The following is a 22,624-nucleotide window of genomic DNA, read 5'->3' on the forward strand; positions in this document are numbered from 1 at the left end:
GCTTCTTTTTATTGGTAACCCAAGATTTTATATCTATATTTTTCAATCAATGATACCTATTTGGTGGATTGGGCCGCTACAGTATTATTTTATTGAATAAATGATATGGCTCACATTTTATATTGTATCGGCGTACGAGGCATCACCTTACCTCAAACTCCCGTCGAGATATTCCAAAGAATGTGCTGCTCTCCGCCGCCGTCACATAAATGTGCCGTCTAGATTTGGCCATAATGAATAAATAAAAACACCTATTGTTCTTTATTAGAGTTAGCTTAAAAAACGAACAATGCTCGTCTTAATAAATGTAAAAGTGATGAAATTAATTTCTTTATTGTCATTCACAAAATGTTAATTTTGCTAAATTGACAAAATAATAGATGAAGAATGTGTTTAATCCTAGAATCCCACTGATCATTGAATTAACTTGGGAAGTGAATGAATGCTTCTCTTATTGTCAATTTAATACTGTGGAGCATCCAAAATGCTCATAAGTAATGAAAGAAAATTGATGTATATAAGGGGCAATTGTAAAAGGATACGATTTAAGTGATAGCCGGTTATGAAAGATGACATTTTTATAAAGACATCATTAAATGTATCTTATGCAAATAGTTTTTAATCTTCTGTGTTATATGTTAGGAGTGGAAAATGGTCTAACGCAATACCGATCTGTTCGAGAGACGCTAGTGGAAACTATACGTTGTTGATATCCGATGAGGGCGATAGACTAGCGATGCTCAGTGACGATAGTTGGATTTATTCAAACTCCACGTCAAAGACTATGGTGGAGAGTAGTGCAACCAAAGCTCCTATTGTGATATCAAGAAATATCAGCAGACGAGGAAAGAATCAGCTCCCGTTAACGGATTTGCAGAAGAAGGAGAAGCGGAATCAAAGTTTGTACAACAAAACTGCAAACAAAGCGAGCTAGAAATGTTTATTATTAGTTTGATAATTACCGGTTGTATTTATTGAGGTTGATTAACGTTTTAATTATTATAACCCACGAATCGTATACCATGATGAAGAAGATAACCTCAAAATTTATTTTAAAAGTGAAAAGCTTCTGTGAAGCAAGTATTGACTAATGTAAGAAACACAAAAAAATATTTTTGTTCTGTAAATATTGCTTAGTTATTAAAACGCTCAATACTGCTACAATATTAAACATGTTTAGTTGATCTCTGCTCTCTTTTACTCTTCAAATATAAACATATTCCAAATACATTATTTTCTTACAAAGTTGTTCATAAATAGTTGTGTATATACATATATATTATGAAATGTAATAAGTTATGAGATCGCTCATATCGCGTAATGAAGACTAAGAAATTATAAGAGAAATGTGGATGTTTTCATTGTGAAATATATAGATTTATCTTCCTATCTATCTCTATGTATAAAAATTAGTTCTGAAATACTAGTAGTAAAATTGCACTGTTACAATTTTGAAATATTATACTTGTCTTGTCTCTCTCGCTTGTCTCATACTATAAAAATGTTTCACAGTGAAAATTAACATCTGGAAAACAGAGATTTTTCGGTAAATGGGCATAGCATTAATCTAATCGAAAGCACAAACTAGTATAAATGATAAATATCTACCGTTGTTTAATTTATGTATTGTATACAAATATAGATAGTCAAATTTATTGTCGCTTGATGTATTTATTGTGTGAAGATGTTATCATTATTGTTATAATTATTTCATATTATTTTACAATGTTAAAATAAATGTGCCAATATTTTCAATGAATTATTTTGATCATAACTTATGTTTAAATTTGTTTTATTGTTATAATTTATGTTTAAATTGTATGTATAAATTCTAAATATATATTACTAAATTGTTGTATGTATTGTAATAAAATTTATTCATAGTATACATAATAAATATATTGTTTATAGATTATTAAACGCCTGACATATCATTGTTATAAATGTATTAAAAAATAGCATTATTTATTCTAAAACTATATATGTATAATATTTATTTATTTTTATTCATTTATGATTATTGACTAATATATGTTGATTTACATATAAAAGACGTTCGCTCACATATAGAGAAATATATTGATACGTTTACCATATATTGGAAATATATTCTATGTATTGCCGTTTATATAATTATTTTGTTTATTTACAAATAAAAAATACATTAAAAATAAATTATTTTATTTATACAATATAAGTTTACATATAAATGGCATTCTTACATTTTATTCTAATAAAACCAATTTTATTACATAAGAATTATTAGTGGATTAATAAAAATTTAACACCACTTGATATATACACATACTTAATAATACCAGTTTTATCACATTATTAATATTCAAAATGTTTCACTGTCGAACCACTGCCACATTTTTGGTTGTTTATAATCTAACTGGTACTCCTCACATTTTGAACCAGTCATTCCACTAAATTATCACAAATTAGTCAATTTATTTATAACAAATATAAATTTATATTAAACACATACCTTGCTTTCTTGTTGCATTTAACAATCGGATGTTCGTGCTTAAAACACTGTGGACCGAGAATTGAAAAGTATGTTAATCCAATTTGCATGGATATGAACGAATTAGTCCTTTTAAGACATTTATAAAAAGCTCTGTCGCACTCACAGTGTGATCTATAACATCAAAATAATATTAATTTTATACTATAAAATATAAATATATACCACACTGTACAACAAGATCCTTTGCATAATTAACTAAATTGTAATTATATTTAAATTTTATTTTTTTAAATATTTTTATTCAGTCAGATGAAAACCACATTCCAATGGCACCAAGATAAGGAATGACTCATCAACGAAAATTCCAATAAAAAAATCTCCAAATTCTTGAATTACCGGATACGTAATAATGAGTAATCCTAGTGTAGTCAAAGTTGGGTCGCCCTTGTGGACCAGATCCAGATCATAAATTGACAATTTGTAGCGACTTAAAAGTAATATCGATGATACTTGGTCAGCAGAGTGGTTACACAAAATTCCCGTGTTTTCTGTGTGAATGCAACAGCCGTGCCAGAGAGCAGCATTATATCAAGAAAGTATGATCAGTCAGAAATACATTACAGCCTAGAATCAAAAACATTGATAAAGGATTCCTATTGCTCCGAAAAAGTTCTACTTCCACCACTTCACATTAAGCTGGGGCTAATGAAACAATTAGTCAAAGCTTTTCCAAAAGAAAGAGATTGTTTTAAGTATTTCTGTAACCAATTTCCTAGTTTGTCAGAGGCAAAGTTAAAGGAAAGCATTTTTGTTGGACCCAACATGACGAAACTTATGAAGGGTGAAAATTTCGAAACAAACATTTTAAAAAATGTGAAAGGCGTGGAAAGTTTTTAAACTTATTATAACCAGCTATCTTGGAAATAGAAAATAATTAAACTACAAGCATATTTTTGAAGAAATATCAAAAAAATTCAAGATATTGGGCTGTAACGTGAGTTTAAAAGTACATTTCCTCTATTCACATCTGGATTAATTTCCTGAAAATTTGGGTGAAAAAAGCGATGAATAAAAATAATTTACACTAAAACTAATCTGTCATGCTGCTACACAGTAACCAAAGAGTGCCATTAGTAAAGACAACCGTTATCACTTACTTCAACATTCAAAAGTTTAACTCAATCTTCGCGACAACTTGGATACTGTTATACAATAATACGTACTATATATCATTTTAAAAATCTAATTAATGTATATTTTTAGTTATTTGTAGCAGATAATGTACACAACTGTTGTGCAGTGTTAACAATACATACCTAGTAAAGATACCCGTATTCATCAACCCATACTTAGTAGCACCGGCAGGAATGTAATATTTGCAGGCGTCATGTCTTTTGCAGCAATTGTCGGTCATAAAAAATAAACCTACTTCTGCCGATCGAGCCATATCTCCATCGCCACACCATAAAGTACCTATAGATAAATAAATGTTAAGGTTTCTTGTTGGTTTATACATTACTATTTGGACTTCACTTTATATTTACCTGGATATATTGCTCTTACTCTATCTTTGAACGAGTCTGAGACTGAATCTGCAAGCGATACTATATCAGAGGCCACTCCGGCAAAGAAGTTTTTATCTGAATCCAAAGAACCGTAATCCCTGACGCCTTGCATTAGTTGATTTAAGGGCTCCGACAAACCCTTTATTATACTCCTTCCGAATTGACCTAATCCACCGTTTTCTTCTCTGCTTCTCAGTCGAACCATTTCCAATCTATCATTCTGCTTTTGCATTCTTGTAAACACATCCTTGAAAGTTTTCGGTACGTATGTTTCATATAAGGTTTCAATAAAACTGCTAGCAAGATTTCTCAACGAGTTGAACGGATTAGATCTCTCGGTCTAAAAAGTTTGAGTTTAATTTAAAATATGTATATTTACAATGCACTTATACAGTAGCAATTCATAAGAGGATTTTGCATAGTTATGTTTGTTAATTATATAAAATATAAAATTTATAGTACTACACTTTTTAAGAAATAGCTACACAATATCCACTCATGACCCGGCACCGATTGTATTTAAAGATCTCAAGGCAGAAACATGTTAACTGTCACGTTTAATATCTACTATACTCTGTTCAAAAATCACAGTCAGTAGACTCATTGGGTATTGCTATGAAGGAGTTTCTAAAATGATGCATATTTGATAATACCGAGTCTTTTTTAACCATAAATGCAATGTTTGATTTCTGAATTGGGTTTAGATTAAGTTTTGTTTGTTTATTTGATAAAATAAACACATTTCTCAAAGTAAGTTAAGAACACGTTCACTGCATGTGAGACAAATTTTGGGTAAGAATGTGTTTTATAAAGAGTTTTTGTGCTGTCCTATGTAAAAAAATAGATAAGACATGTATATATTTATATTATGAAGTATACGTCAGTTAATATTTTCTTAACTAAGAGACTATATATAATAATTTTAATCTTACTGTAGTACTGGTAGTGGATAACGAAAATGCTTTCACGATTTCCTCTTCATAATCTTCATAGCTTAAATTATAGTCAGACTGCGTTATGACCTCCGTCTCATGTTTCTTTGTGGTATGTTTATTATAATATTTATTATCACAGTCCCTGCACTTTCTTACTGTTTCTGTTATATTTGTTATGTTATCTTTTATAGTTGAGTTTACATTTTTAGTCTTATTACTATCAACATCAATATTTGTAGTAGTTGTAAATGATTGATCTGTAGTGATGGAATTAACTTCAGTGGTGAAAAATACTGTAGTAGTTTCATCACTTACTTCAGTAGTAGTTTCATAATTTAGTTTCATACCTTCAACAATATCAGAGCTTTCGTTGAAATTGTCTACTATACTCTTCAGCGTTGAAACATTTTCATTAACTACTGTGGTAGTATGTTCTAAACCTTCACTAATATCAGTTGAAAGTAGTTCATCCTGATTTGTAGCAGTTGTTTCATATCTTGAATTTTCGGTAGTCGTTTCCAGCAATTCATCTATGTTTTTCAGAGTTAAAACATTTTCATTAATATCTGTCGTAGGCTCCAAACCCTCACTAATTGTAGTCGAATGTTGCTCATTCAGGTTTGAAACAGTTGTTTCATCATTTGGATTTTCAGTAGTAAATTCCAAACCTTCAGTAGTAATAATTGCATTTATTTCTGTCGTAGTAAGTTCGATACCTTCACTAATATCAGTCGAATTGTGTTCATTCAAGTTTGTAACAGTTGTTTCATCAGTTGGACCTTCAGTAGTGACGTGCAATTTTTGTCTATCGAACTTATTTATGCTTTCAGTATCAGAAGATAATTTTTGCGTGTCGCTATATGAATATTTTTTACTCTTCAAGTTTAGTTTTCCTTTCAAAAGATCATTGCTAAAAGCGTTGTATTTTCCACTTCCACCCGCGATGAGATTTTCACTTCCGGTTGCATTATGGTAAGCAACCGGATTTGCGCTCGAAAAGTAAATGAGTAGCATAACCGCGAAGATAGTTACGCGAACGCACCAATCGATCGTCAGCCGAAATCCCAGCTCATATCTTTTAATTATGGACGATTTTCTGCGGTCGACGCACATTTTCTCCTTTTTTATTCAACGGTTCCGCGTTTCAAACTTGCATTTTTACAGCTATTTCTAACCTGGCGCCACCTGCGATGGAAAACATACGGTTTATATTTCATTACACTGAAAAAAAGTAAATATTAATTAACTCAAGGTAAACTGCAATTTAGACACGCGGTCACTTTTTTCTAATAATACTTTACTGTCCGGTATAACGACCTCGAATATTTATTATGATTGTGAATGTATGATTGATAAGACATGTTAATCAAAATTAGAAACATATAATTGCATGGAGAAATTGCTATATAGATTTATTCGAGTAAATTTTAATTTGTTTTTGATTGCGATAATAACTTTTCAGAAGTACAGAAATGTATTAAGATTTTTACTACAAAAATTAAATATATATAAAATAATATTTAAAATTACTTGCAGCATTAATTTTCTATAATTTTATTTTTAGATGAGTTTTTTTTATATTATTATAATATATAGCGCAAAAACTAACACTAAATCATTTAAATATTAATTTTGAACGTTACTCTATCACAAGCAATGGTAAAAATATGTTTTTATTTTTTTGTATTATTTTGCGTTCAAAGTTCATAATTAAAAGAAAAAATAACACAAAATTGAATTTAAACATAAAGCATGTACTCAACATCATAATAATGTAAATGATTATAGAAATAGTTTTATTACAGCATATCGATTGACAACTTAAGGACTAAAATAAATATATATTTTTTTTCTTTATTTAAAAAAAAACACATTTTAATATTAACCAAAATATACAAAAAAAAACACAAAATTATCAAATTAAAAATTTAATTTAAATGAAATGTGTGTGTATTCATACATAATATAAGTGTGTGTAAAAATGTTAGGGCAAACTCCATATAATTAAAAAAACATTTTTCTTAAGAATCAGTTCAAAATAACGTATAAATACCATATCTCACATGTATTAGAATAAACTGGTCCACTTAATTTAATAATCAGAAGCACTTTGATATGATCGTATTTTTTTCAGTTAGTGAGTATACTCGATAATGGGTAGTTTCGTTCATATCGTAAATCAAAGTCAATACTAAAACATACGAGTTAACTCGTCTATGGGGAAATTGGATCAGATATTTTTAGATTAAGCTGATATACTTTCTTCATATACATTACTAAAACTTTCAGAGAACTACCTCCTTGCTTTCAACTTGAGAGTTTAGCCGAACTAGCACTAAGTGCAGCTACACTGAAATGAGCCTTAGAAGACCATCAACCAGGTTAAGCTATTGAGTTATTTTAACACTTTACCTACCGCTCACGCCAATTGGCGTCCTGAGTGTGCCGAAAGTTAAACACCGCAGACGCCAATTGGCGTCCTGTGTATGTTTTCGTTTCCATGTCAAATTAAAAATATATGTTTAGTGTTTTATTTGCTTTTTTTTAAGAGATGACTAAATAAATGTATGAATTTTCATTTTATTTTAATTTTTTTTTTTTTTAATTATATTTAGACAAATGCGAAGGTTTTATAAATATATTTTATATTTCTTTCATCAGGCAGTTTCACTACCAGACAAACTTATTTATCTTTTGATGTGGTCCGAATATTTTACCAAATTTTTCTAGACATGTTATAAATGTAACAATGCATCAATTCAAGCCATTATTAAGTGGTTCTCAACATGTGGTTCGCCGGAAATAGAAATTAATTATTACATTTCCTTATTATTAGATTTTAAAATTGATTGATGATTTTAAAATTATAAAAGCAAGTAATCTAGGAATTTAAATAAAAATAATTTAAATTGAGTTAACCAGCGGTTCTCAAACTTTTTCAAATTTCTAAAAACTTTTTTCCAGCACACTTTTTTTTCGGACGGTGTAAAAAAAGAAAAAATATGATATTTTATACACAAACATATAAATATGTATATTTAAAAATAATTTATTGGGTAAATGGGTTTATTTAGAAATAAAGTCAAATTATATAAAATTAAAAAATACGATGTACATATATAAAAAGTACAAGACACTAAAAATTTATCATATCATTAACCATTAGATAGTATTGGATTACTGAGAATCTCAAGATTGTCAGATTAGTAAGATTCTATTGTATTTTTTTCTATCCTGTTATAAGGAAATTCCAACATATTTTTTGTGAGTAAATATTATCTCCCGTCAGATAATACTGGCTTACTGGAAATACCGAATCTCAGTGACACATTATTATAGAAAGTGGGAATTTTTTCGAGTTATTATTTTTGAATTATTAGCACGATACACATAAAAATTTATGGATAAGAATTAAGTTTAAGTTATACTATCGTGTGAAGTGCATCTGGTTTTCGTGTGCTGCTAATGGGCCTGGTAAAAAAAGGCTCATTACACCTGTATTAGACAATAAATCCACTAATAGGAACCTTGATATTTACAAAAACCATGAGTAGAAATAGGTTTTATCAAATATTACGTTACCTGCGTTTTTCCAATAATGAAAATGTTCCTGATAATGTAGGATTACTGTTCAAAGTACAAAAAATAATTGATTATTTCTCCGAAAGATTAAAAAATATGTACAAACTAAGCCAAAAGATATCTCTGGATGAGGGTATGATCCCATGGTGTGGAAGAATAAATTTTCACGTATACAACCCCAGTAAGCTCACAAAGTACGGTATAGTGATAAGAATGGTATGTGAATTAGTGTCAGGATACATATCGAAATTTAAAATATATTCAGGACCTGGAATTTCGATACAAGATTCAATATCACATCTAACATCTAACATCAGACAATAAATACAAATGGCATCATCTTTATATGGACGATTTTTATAACAGTGTTGAAATAGCAAAAAAAATATATATGAAAAAAATAGAATCTGTGGTACCATAAGGAAGAATCGGGTTTTACCAGAATATCTGAAAAATGCAAAATTACTCTTATTTGAAACCAAATATAAACGATATGGGGTAATATTGTTGCAATTGCGAAAAACGGTAAAAAATCGAGACACTTTAAACTTTCATTATATAACTAGTTATTGTGAAAAGTGATTTACACGTGAAAGACAATGTAAATTATCTGTGTATGTGCCTGGAAAATTTCACATTACGATGAAGTGAATTACAACGGTTAGTGAATATTTTATTGCAAATGAATTATATATCAGTAAGCTCGTATTAGTAAAAATGTCACAATACAAAAGAAAAGTTTGCTTGAAAAAAGTTTTTACAAATTTAAAAAAGTTTGAGAACCGCTGGTTAACTCAATTTAAATTATTTTTATTAAAATTTCTAGGTTCTTCGTTTTTATAATTTTAAAATCAAGATAATCATTTTAAAAATCTAATAATAAGGAAAAGTAATAATTATTTTTTATTTACGGCGAACCACATGTTGAGAACCATCTAATAATAACTTGAATTGATGCATTGATACATTTATAACATGTCTAGAAAAATTCAACGAAATATTCGGACCGTATCAAAAGATACATAAATTTAAATAAAAAAAGTAAAATTCGCGAAGTTTTGCGAAAAAGTGCCGGTATTTAGCGTAAGTCTGGTAGTGAAACTGCCGGTCGGTAAAGTGTTAATGTCGAAAGCACAACGCGTTCTTTGTGACGATTTGAAGACTATGTGACACATGCATAACCGACTTCTAATTATTCATATTTTCAATCATTTTACATGAGTTTTTGGTTGGTGTAAGTTTGATTATGTGTCACCTGAATCTTAAGGGCTCGAATTGATTTTCGAGACGAATTGGAGACTACGTGACACATAATAGAACTTTAATACTGGATTAAAAATAAAATAAACGCGTGCACCGTCAGATACTGCATAAAGTATAATTGTATAAAATATTTTATAATATTACGTTAAAGCAGAAGCGACGTTTTTTTAGACTTTATTTTAAAACTAGAACATACTTAATAAATCTACTCTAAAAAACTAGATATATTAGCAAAAAATATTTCCAGAAATGAAATCTATATATTCTAATATAAATTTTGTAAAAAATATTCTTGGCACAACTTTGTAGCGACTTACATTACAAAAAAATGTATTAACATTACTGTTTTTTCTATACATACTTATAAGGCGTTCAAAAATCAACTTGAAAAAAATTCAATCAAATATTTTAATAAATCAAATGTGTTAAAAATGTTGATTTTTACTAACGACTATAAACTAATAAAGCAGAATTAACAGCTGAAATCACTATGTAACTTTACAAAAAAATCTCATCTTTATGGTAGAAAAAAGTGAAAAATTGTTGTATAGCGTTATTTAATATATATTTTCCGATACTTTTTGAAGCTTGTATTTAATTTCATAATAAGACAGATCCATAAGTTTTGGATGGTAATAGTGCCAAGGCTTTTAAAATAGCACATAAGGAAGTGAAATTTGTTAGCAAGGATTTTCCATAAAATATGATAGACGGTTCAACCCCGAAAATAGTATCCAAATTGATGTGGTATCAAAAAACCTTCACTTCAAAATGTTATTATAAAAAATACAACATAATTTTTCCTAAACCAAAAATGAAAATGTTTTTATTAAAATTATATAAGATTTTTCAACAATGAAAATACCGATTTAAGACTGATTTAACTCTATAGACCAGCGGTCTCTAAGCGTTCATTCACGAGTTACTAAAAGCATTTAGCACATTTTACAGTAGACCATTGTCTATATATATATAAGTTTTTGAAAAAATATTCAAAAAGATTGCACTACGTGGCCATTTGCTTTATTTATTACCAAATGCAACGCTATTCTTATCTACATTTTATGACATTAATTAACCATTATATTCAATAGTTAATGATAATGATTTATTGTATTTAGTTACATATTCACACAACAAAATGATAGTATATTAGAAAAATTGGATCATACATTTCCAACGAATGACAAATTATAAATATTCAATATTTCCTTAATGTATTTGGAAAAATATTTTGCTGCAGAGCTAATTTAACCTTGATAACAGTCATCAGTAAAATTAAAATTTATATTACACAAAAATGTGAAAGTAATAAGAAAATCTTGCTTCTGTTCGATTTTTTATTATTTTCAATTCAATTACATTATGGATCCATGAAGTTAGCTTCTTTGTCCAATTTGTTCAGACTGTACTATTTTGTAGATGTGTTTTATCTATAAAATATGAATTGCTTGCACTTTCAGTTACATATATTTGTTTTTATTTTACAGTACCTCATATATTTTTGACTGCAATCTAAACCATAGATTTTTCTAATACACATAAATGTACATACCCTTATTTGTATATTTTTAGTATTATAAGCATTGATTTTTATTTAACTGTAATGGTTTTACCATAAAAATTAAGTAATGCAATGGGAGAAATTAGGATGAAAAGCAGATTTTATTAAATAATAATTTTTTCGAATATTTTTTTCTATCCGACACTAATTATACACACCTGTGTGCTATTATCACAAACTATACTAAAATAGTGTACTTTTTCAATTATTGTTGTGTATTGTAATTATTTACTTTGAAAAAAATAACAGGTGCATTAACATATATTATATTGGCATTATAAATATTGCGAGAAGATCATAACTGGTTCACATTTACTAAATTTCGTCGAAGAACAAATCATTCGAAACATATTTCAACATATCGATCATCTTTAAAAACGAATTAGCATAAATTAAGCTAGTGCTGCTAATGTGCGAGTTTAATGCGTAACAGTGACATTTTCACTACGCCAAATTGCGAAAGTGAACTCGTTTTTCGGAAACGCAAAACCTTGCACGATATGCAACATTCACACTTCCTGATCAATTAATTATTTTTTACAGTTAAAAATATGCATATTATACAAACACCATTGTTCATAATTAAATATGAACATCGGTTAAATTTGATATGATTTGCTCTAATCAAATACGTTTGCTTAACCTAAAGATGTAGATATACTATGTATAAATTACTTATCCAAATGCAACGCCTGAGGTCGCAAGAAAAAATGAAAATTCACGACATTGTACGCATGCGTTAGAACCGGTACAATAATGCAATCCAGTCTGATTTTGAGAATCTCTATGCACGCAGTAGTGACGAAATTTAACTTTGGCCTTGGGTCAGTTCCCATTTTATTTCAGTTTTTTATCGAATTCGTATTGATTTTCTACATAAAAAAACACTCGAACGAGAGAGAAGTTGCGAAATTTCTCCTCAACGCTCCTCGTGTCCAAACACAAAGGCCAAGACTGTCGAGTTCTGAAAGGCTTCTCTTCTATGAGTGATCAATGCTTGAAATTGTTGAGAAACATAGTGCGTCGTTACGTAACGGTGTACTTTATCCCATATTCAATAAGCCGAGTGAAATTTAGAAGCCTTTATTTCAATACAAAGCCTCAAATGGCAAAAAAACATTATAATACATGTGTATGTAAGCGAAAAACAAGAGATTAGAGAAAGTTTTTACTATATACAACTTTTATAAACTTATTAAATCACAATAAATTAAATACTTAGTAACAAAAATTCCATGATTAATTCAATGGCGCTAACGTTGCGTAAGAAACATACAATCAAGGCCAGGTTTGTATACATTTTGTCAATATTGAGGAAGAAGAGCGTTGCGAAAAGCACATCCGACAAATTAATTGCTCAATTTTAGTCGTGCTTTATTAATTATAAAAAAAATCATGGTCGATCGTTTCGCTGTTATGACACTCTTGTTGACACTCGAAACCACCATTTTGGATTACATACTGCACTTGTGTATATTTTCACGAAATTATTTGATTATAACAAACATTTATCTGACCATGTCCGTTTGTTTCTATTTGTTCGCAATTAATCAAATTTAATACTGTACAATAAGATTTGAGCCACAGAGATTTATATACAAAATTCATTGTATTTATACTCTAGTCATGTCATGAATATCATTCAATGTGTTATCATAAAAATTATATGATGTATAAAGTGTTTAATTTTTTCAAAGCATGATTTCTTTCACTGAAATTTATTACTTAGTAATATTGCTTATAAAAAACTATACGTGCTAAAGTAAAATTAATCAGCGCATAATCATAATAAGCCGTATAATATGAAACCTACATTTACTTGCAACAAATTAATAACACTATATTTATTACATACGTGATACTAATAAATTTAATACAAAATAGTGAGCACCTTTTGTAAAAGTCATAGTTATAATCGGGAGCCCATAATTAATCTAAGTATAAATCATTTAAATTGCTAGAACCACACCTGATCCTTACACGATTTTTTTTATATTAACTTGCTAAAAGCCAATAATACTAATTGCTTTATTTATTGTGACTTTCTAAGAACAAGTTTTTTTAGTCGCTGTAATTCAAACTTAGCCGGAGGATCAATATATAATACAGTGAAATGTGATTATAGCTTCTTAGACCCACTTTTCATAAAAATTACATCATTTTAAAGTCGACCGGTTTTCAGCCGAATTTCACTAAGCTTAACTGCTTCAGAGAATATTATACAAATTTTCATTTTTTTTTAATAAAATAATAGCAATATTTTTTGTCTGAATAATCAGTGTCCGGAAAGATTGCGTCCGGAAAAATCTAAGCACCAGCTTAGCTACATCGAGTATTGCCCAAGAAGACCGAGAAAGCAGCCGCTTTTCACTTAAGAAGTCACCGGAATCTAAGAGTAAAAGTAACTAATGCAAATTTAAAAAAATATACCGAAAAACCCCCAAGATCATAAATAGCATCTTAGCATCATAAATCATAAAAAATATAAATAATAATAATATTCGCTAAAAAACAATGATAGACGGTACGTGAATATTTGTACTGTTTAATAAAGATCACGTCAATGAACAACGTTGTCGTGGAAACGTGAAGTTAGACACTAATTTTAGATTTTTGAATTTAATTATATAATAAACAAGGGTTTTAAACAAAATCGCATGTTGTCTTATTAAATTAAGTAGTGATCATCAGCTAGGTAGAAAACTTTAATTAAAATCGAAAATGAGAAAAATTTTGACGCATCATGCGTTAAAAGCGCAATAAACAAAACCCACCAAGTGGCATTTTTATGCTGAAAAATTCATTTTGTACGTAACAATTATATATCAGAAGGATTAATCAAAAGTATCTTGAGCCATTCGGTACCTTTACAAATATAAATGCTATTGTATCAATGTATGCAAAAGCATTAAATGTAATGCGAAGAAATTGAAATTCACACCTATCACCACTTCTATTTGGATTTTATTTCTGACAAAAACTTTCACTAGCTACTCCCGACTTAAGGAATCTGCGATTTCATTCGAACTTGCACCAAATAAAGCTATGGTGACCATCGACGGAAACTTAGAAGATCGAGAAAGCAGCAGCTCTACGTCAACCCGGGACTACCTACGTCTTTCAAAATCCAGAGTTCAATTTTCGAAGATTACTGGATTACTAGACGCAGACAAGGCTACGAGAACATCGTTTATATACAATAATTAGCAAATTATACTCAAAAGTTGTTGCACAATAATAATGGCTTATAATAATATATTCAAACACACTGACAAGGTCAGGACAAAATTATTATTATACTTATATTTTATTGGCATCCTTAAGTACTACAAATCGAGTATTATAACCTATATTTTAATTGTACGTGTTTTAAAAATATATTTTAATTATAGTTAACCGTTAAGATCTCAGAAACAAAAATGAAAATGAAAGTTTATTTTACACATTTTCATTCATTATAATAACAAGTATTTTATTTATGTTTCGTAGCTACATCGAAAATATATATCTGCAATTATAATATAATAGTTTACATAGGGTTTATTTATGGTTGCACAATTTATAGTAAGTTATCTTAACAATGGCTCGTAGATATCATATAAAAAGTAATATGAATCGATTTGTCTATATTTTTTTCAATAATATAAACTATAATTATTTTATGTACACATCAACATATGTGTATCTAATAATCATCGGATATTATACACTTTAAGTAGTTAACAAAAAAAAAGATTAGCATATCCATTGCACAATGTATTATTTGATATGCGATATAAACGTTGATTATCATATTATTTTTTTCATTGCCATTTTAGTATATAAACGTTGTGAAAGCAAAATAAATAATTTATCAATAAATCCATTCATTTATATTCTTTATATTACGGTTCTCCAAAAGAACGACATTTTTTCCCATATGGATTGGAATGTAAAATTTATTTGTTACTTTCCCCCCACTTCAATATTTTATTATTGCAAACACGTGCTTCCGTCGCAATGTCAATATTGCAATCAATAATAATTTATTACAAAGCAATAACCATTTAAGTGTAACAATTTCAAGCGTGCAGGTTAACGAACTTCATGCTGCTAATTTGCATCATCATCATCAAAATCGTTAACCTTGAAACACTTATAAACGAGTTTTTTCCATCTCACATGCTCGATCTTATTTTTGACCGATTTTCACAATAAATCACTATGCGAAAGGCTATTGCTCTTACAAAACCAACTTGTATACAAACATTTTAGTACCGGGCCATCATAATAGTTGCGATATGAATAGGTACTCCCCTCGTTTAATTTAATATTCTTTTGGTAAATTTAATAACTATGGTGAAATAATTGGTGAGATCGTGGATTTGGAGGAGGTTATTTTTTCAGACGGTCGCAACACCTCATATATAGAAATTCTTGTCAAGGCGAATGATAATAAATCAGATATCATCTCAGTGTGTCAGTGACAAATAAACGGATGCAAGATGTTAATCTGTCTAATAATTAAATTTAAAAAAAATTCACAAGTGTATGCGTTTATAATTATAATCGAATTAAAGGCAATTAAAATTATTTTTACACATAGACGATAATTGAGGTGTTGCGACCAAATGTGTCAAACAATAAAATTGAAGAGCCCAAGGCGCTTTGTTTCAAAATGCAACACTGATTTAATTCGTCAATCATAATACTATAACGTACTTGCTTCATCACTTGTTGGATGATATTTTACAAATTGTTAATAAAATAAGATGCAAACTTTGCAATTATTTATTTATGAAAAACAAAACATAGATAAATTTTAAATCTTAACGACACTAAGTATAAATGGTAAGGGTGGCCATACTGCGTTTATAAAAATAATTATTTTTTATTTAAGAAAGGGAGAATATCAATAAATAATCTATAAAAAAATATTTATATGGAAGCTTTTATAAAAAATATGTTATTTAAATTATCAATTGCTTGAAAGCATGCAAATTGTAGGTGTTTTTGTGGTTTAATAAATCCTTCGGTAGAACAATTCGCATCCTAGAGCATGATAAATAAAAGGCGAATGCAATTCCATGTCAAGGATGTTGACAGTCACACAGACCTTTAAGTATCTCACAGATAATGAAGGGAAAATTATTATTTTAAAATAAAAACTTATATTCAAACTGCGTATCAAGATCAGTCTAACAAAAAAAACATTATTGCTTTCGCAACGTGTTTTTTTTGCGCCATTAAATATTGACAATTAAACTAAATTAACATGTTGCGACATTCAAGGTATGTGCTTATATAATACACAATAATGCTGTCAAACATTACATCTAGTGTTTCTCAACATGTACGCATGAAAATCAATACAGTTATCTATATGATTATTATGAATACGTTTCATCTTCGTGAACGTTCCGTAACGTTCACTTTCGCATTATCGCAGACGTTAATTTCGTTATATAATATAATCTCGCATACCATAGAATAAAATAATGGAACGAGATACAAGCTTATAATATTATTAACAAGATAGAGAAGCAATGAAACACTACTATGTATCACGAAAACTCACATCATCGATATTGATTGTATAATATTAATATTGTATGATACTCAATATCTGTAATTAAAAAAGTATAACATTTTTTGAAGCAGGAAGTATATTATAATGCATAATGAACTTGATTGCCTTTAAAAATTTTGAAGGAAAAAAATATTTTTTGGTTACCAGCATTTATTAACTATCTATTCCATAGTAACTTATAATGATGACATCGAGACTCACATGAAAACATAACCAGTAAAATTGAATAACTGTTCTATAGGCACGAATCTAAACCGTTATTCGGTTTTTAATAAGATTATGGCAATAAAACACCGAAAGCTCAGTGGGCGTATATTTGCATAAGTTGATGTGTTTATTTTGTTTATAATAAGTGACCTTTGTGTTGGCAATTTTGGTCAGATTGAACTCAAGGATCATTACAAAGAGAGACATTGAGTGTTTTGTACGAAACACTGAGGTTAACGAACGGTTATTAATCAAGAGCAACAAAGATGCAAGGAAATTGAAGATATCTTCGGCGAAGCTGACAATACTTATGTTACCTTGGATTCGATTGAGTACCATTTAACGTGCTCGACATCAAGGCTCGTGCACTTTCGATGTTTTTTTGTGTATCAAGAGTTATTGAAAGGTTTTCCACCTACCAAGGTACACCTACTATATACATAAATGCTATAATTAATTTTATTTTTATTGTGTTGTAAAATTATATTTAAAGATAAAATAAGAGCTATGGGAAAAATATTTTTTCAAACACTATTTAAAGTACACTTTTAAACAATATAGGTTTAAAACAGTGACGCAATATAAAACCGAACGCTTAACTTGCACTTCCCCGCTCTATTCTCACCTTTTTGTAAATAAGTACTACTTACATTAAAACATACGTTATGTATTCAGTTTTAAAAAAATATATTTGGCTGCGCAGCGAGAATTTTATTGCTTTTTAAAAAAAAACATTTATTTTTTATGACAACTAATTAATTAATTTAATTACGAAAATATATTTCTTTAAATTATAGATATGTCAAAAATTTTATTTTAAATAAATAAGAAATTCCAGAACTTATTTAGGAGTCTTAATTTTTTTATATAATCTGTAAACAAGCATTATATAATGCTAAGATAAAATAAAACCCTGAAAGATATCTTTCAAAAATATTTAAATGTCTTTTAGAGACTTTTTCGAGAACATCCATAATCGTTGCTACGAAATTAATTGTTAGATCGTGTTAATCGTGAAAATAATAGATTTGTGTCCCTTGATTTTTTAAATGTATGCGTATCTTCGCTGATATTAAAAAATATGTATTATTGAAACCATTGGACTTTACTTAAACATAACGCCGCCTAGTAGAAAATAAACACAGCGTTCTCAATTTTTTATTCCAGAAAATGTTTATCAAATGTACATAAAAGAGTCGAATAATATATGTATTAGTAAAAAACAAAGAGTCTGGTTCCACTCCGAATCATCGTTATTGGTCAAAGGATCGGTGACTAAAAGGAAATATTCCTCAAAGATATATAGACTAAAATATTGCAGTTTTAAGGTCTTAACAGAACTTATACAGGTCTTCCTACACGAAACTTGATTATTACTTCGCTTCTGACTTCAAGCAGAGCTACGTTGAATCGTCCGATGCGACTCTTGGAAGCCCAAAAATAGCAGTTCAGATAATAAAAAATATTTTAAATAAGAATTTAAATGAATACAAAAGTAGTTTTGCTGCATAATTACGCATCAAATCGCGCACCATGCAATAAATCACAATTCGATGCTCATATTATTGTGTAGTTTATAATACACTATTGAGCAGTTACGATCGAACGATTCGCGCCTAACGCAATCTGATACGAATATGTACTGTAGGTACATGCTTTCCAGAAAAACAAGAATGTTGCCATTGATTCAATTGGAGCGATAATTTCATGGAAATGACAATCGAAAACAACACACGCGTCTGTGGTATTTAACAAAAAAATAGTAACATTTTTGTAACGGTGCTGTTTGAGATGTACGACATCGGAAAAGTCATTGCCACTGGGAACGCTGATGATGTTGTGAAACGAATGACCGCGTATGGAATTATGGAAATGTGCCATAAACGATTATTATGATATGTGTTTTTAATGGAGATTGTCCACCGCGAAGGTTGAGGAATGGACGAATCGAAAATAAAGACATATACAAGATATATTGATCATTGGGTTTTATTGAAATATAATGATGTCACTTTTACAACAAACAACATATCTACAATAAGAAATTACTACTCTAGAATTTGCCAAGAAAGCCTAAAAAAATATGTGAATTTTGCTCAACTGTTTTTTATTATTATTCATTTGGAATGATTAATTGTATACTGTATATCGTGACGCATTGGGGAAACATATCAAATCATGATATGTTTCCCCAATGCGAGAATGTAGAGAATGGCTACATTTTAAGGAAAAGAACCTGAAAATAAAAATTTACAAAAGAAGAAATATTGCTCAGCTGCTTTCTTGAATATAAGTCAAGCTTTTGGGACTAAAATATAAAATCAAAAAGGCACTACCTCATCATATTCTAAAGTCATATTTGAGTATAAAATATCAAGACAAAAAATCCTCCCTCTGACCAATAAAATCTAGAGTACCTCAGAGCAGTGTACTAGGGTCATTACTGTACTTAATATATATGTACAACAGACTGGCTAGCTACAAACAGGACTACTTGTGCAATCTTTGCTGATTATGGTATGTCCAAAATATTTTATTCACAAAAAACTACAGGACTAGAGAAACATCCAAATAAATTGATTAGTGAAAGATTGTCTAAAAGATTATTGATTTGATTAACCCACATAAGATTTAATGCTAAATGTTTTGCCAAATATCAGTATGTTAAGATTGTTTTATTATTAAGCAATAAATACTATTTATATTCATGCAATGCCTATACTTTTTGACTTGCAATTTTATTAGAAAACTTTGCGGGTGTTACACATTATTTTGATGTAAATGTTTCCAATAATAAACATTAAAGCGGTTACAAAACAATCTGGTTTTCTGAATGAAACAATCGTTTATATATTTTTTAATTAACCCGTTTATAAATGATATATACAGCATATAAAAATTAAACATAAAATACGAATCGATGATTTGAAACAAAAACGAAAAACTGTTCTTATATGCAATTTTAAATTTCCTGCGAAAATATTACAAAATAAATTTTCCAAATTACTACGTATTTCAAAATTAGAATTAAAAGAATTTCAGTTTATGTATATATTTCGCTAGTTTAACAAATTTTATTAATCTATCATAAATCAAAAAGCTTAACGCAATCTTTCTACATATTGATTTACAGATGCAAAATTATCAGCATCAATTTTTACAAAACAATTAATTTAGTTTGCATAAGTCGTAACCTCCTTCTTTATTATGAAAGGATACCGTTTTTTTATATAAAAAATATTTAAAATTCATAGTTTTTAAGAAATTTTATAAAAAAAAATAACATTCGCAAATAAATTAATTTAAATGTGACTTATGTAATATTAAATCAAAATCCATGACATCATAAACGTGAAATTCTTGTACCATAAATATTCAATATGACATTAACTTTTTTAAATTTCCTTGCCCAAGTTGAAGGTGAATAGTAAATATGCGGTAAACATATATTTACGAAAAATACTCTGGTATTTAATTGGTATATTAAAGTAGTAAACTATTGTCTTACAAAAATAATCATTGTTTAATTATGTAAACATATTGCGTAACATGATATTAAAATTTGCTTCACTAATTTAAATAAAGTGATAAAAAATATATTATAGATTAGCAAATAATTTAGAATATATGTATATAGCTAAAATCACGTTGCATATTATTGATTATACACTAAATATGTAATATATACAGGATAGTTGCGAAAAATAAAAGCTTATGCTATAGAAAAAATAAATACAGTAACAAAAATATTCATTGAATCTTTTCAATATATTTTAATGGGCACAGAAATTATTGTGAAAAAAAATACTATTGAGAAATTGCATGAACTGATTATTTTGCAGTAAAAATATGCATTTCAAGTACATTCTATTGACATATCACACGATTATTAAACTATTATAAAAATTAAAAAGAAATATAAATACAGGCTCATTTAAATCATACATATAAAAAAGGCTAGTGTTTTAATTTTTTTAATTTATCTTGTCTGTATTTTAAAATGTGTGTTATAAATCATTGAAAATTATTAACTTACCATCAAGAATAATATAAGTTTTCACTAGTTTTTTTTCGTTTAACACTTATTTAATTTACCTAATATCTTATAGATATTAATATCACTATATCATTGTTTTGAAACACTTTTATACGATATTCGCACGCATCGATAGTCTTTTATCAGAACCGAACCGGTTTTTTGGAAATTGATGCTCGCACTAGCGGCGACTAGAGCGAAATAAGGCGAATGGTGATTGTGTAGTCCGTTTTAAACTAAGGTCTACTACTTCTACTTCAAGTCCTTCTGACTGTGTGAAAAGAAAAGCTTCAGCGCTTTAGCCGACTGGGCTTTTAAATCTATTGAGCTTTAGGATTCCTATCACTTCCCCCACTGGCTTAGAAATTAATCCTGATATAATCTAATTTTAAAATTATGTTTGCACAATATTTTATTTCAATATGTATATGTAAACTTCCTGATTTTAAAGAGGACACAAGTCGAACAACACTGGAAAATTAAAATAATGTAGAAATGAAGCAGAAGTGGTTAGATAAGTTTGTTGTTTTTTAGATTTTGATTAAAAAGTTTCCCTATTGCGTCATGATGGCCTTTATAGAAATCATCTGACATAAATAGTTTAAGCTCCTCATAGCTATTGTCGTAAACATACTTATTAAAAAACTGAATGACTCGTATAAGAAAAGCATTAGCGAACGCTGACGTTCTAGCTGCAACGGGTAAGAATTAGGGATGCAATTGCGAGTCTCAAGAATGTTTATATCCCGCATCTGAATATCACAGAACTTCGCGCTCCGCACAGCAAAGCCGAGCATCTTCGACACCCTATCGCAATCTTTACAATGTCTATACTAAATCTTTATCTTTGCTTCAACATTACTGCTAAGATTCCAACGGAAATATTTTTTATAAAATACTTCCCCCTATACCAGGGGTCGGCAACCTGCGGCTCGCGAGCCGCATGCGGCTCTCCAGTTCCATGCGCAAATATTAATAATTATTTTATTTTCAAAACTCATAAAAACTGCAAAAAAAAAACTTTAAACAGGATAAAAACACTCAACAGAGAACAGTGAGAATAGGTGGAGTAGAGAGTATACGGACAGCTGACATTTTTGAAATGTGGCAACACTGTTCTGTTTGTTTAGTTATTGGTGCATATGAATATGAATAAATATTATTTCATATTTAAAGCTTTTATTTTAAATCAGAAATCAAATTGATGTACTTAATCCTAATCAAATACCATAATATTAAAATAAAAACGTTAGTGGCTCTTTAAAAACTGGGAAATTTTGTAAATTGTAACTTTTGGCTCTTGCGTCTCAAAAGGTTGCCGACCCCTGCCCTATACTATTAGAAATCTGCTAGATAAAAAAACTATGAACAATATGACACAAAGTGTCTATCGACAGCGACTTTATGTCGTTTTATAAAAACAACGAATT

The 22,624-nt window shown here is 29.0% G+C and overlaps 2 protein-coding genes across 6 annotated transcripts in view; one reads left to right on the forward strand and one right to left on the reverse strand.

Annotated features, from left to right (window-relative positions):
• Hasp (Hig-anchoring scaffold protein) overlaps positions 1-1,335 on the forward strand; it is a 51,240-nt gene extending 49,905 nt beyond the window's left edge. For 3 of the 5 annotated variants that reach the window (XM_088191250.1, XM_088191251.1, XM_088191254.1), the window contains one exon: positions 643-1,085. In XM_088191250.1, coding sequence (XP_088047376.1) covers positions 643-934 — 292 coding nt within the window. In that variant the 3' untranslated portion in view covers positions 935-1,085. Of the gene's footprint in view, positions 1-642 lie in introns of all 5 variants that reach the window. The other 2 variants (XM_088191253.1, XM_088191252.1) reach the window with 2 other exon arrangements.
• An 881-nt stretch (positions 1,336-2,216) lies between these two features.
• Positions 2,217-21,333, reverse strand: LOC148231699 (uncharacterized). Its single transcript, XM_088191264.1, has 6 exons — positions 21,195-21,333; positions 4,971-6,158; positions 4,018-4,378; positions 3,790-3,946; positions 2,492-2,644; positions 2,217-2,429 (listed from the first exon to the last, which is right to left on the reverse strand). Exons 2-6 carry the CDS (start codon positions 6,084-6,086, stop codon positions 2,342-2,344), a joined length of 1,875 nt encoding a protein of 624 aa, XP_088047390.1. The 5' UTR covers positions 6,087-6,158; positions 21,195-21,333; the 3' UTR covers positions 2,217-2,341.
• Positions 21,334-22,624: the final 1,291 nt, after the last annotated feature.

The sequence above is a fragment of the Plectrocnemia conspersa genome, unplaced genomic scaffold (genome assembly GCF_051122295.1).
Source record: "Plectrocnemia conspersa isolate PC_06_02 unplaced genomic scaffold, ASM5112229v1 ptg000009l, whole genome shotgun sequence".
In the NCBI taxonomy this organism is placed as follows: Eukaryota; Metazoa; Arthropoda; class Insecta; order Trichoptera; family Polycentropodidae; genus Plectrocnemia; species Plectrocnemia conspersa.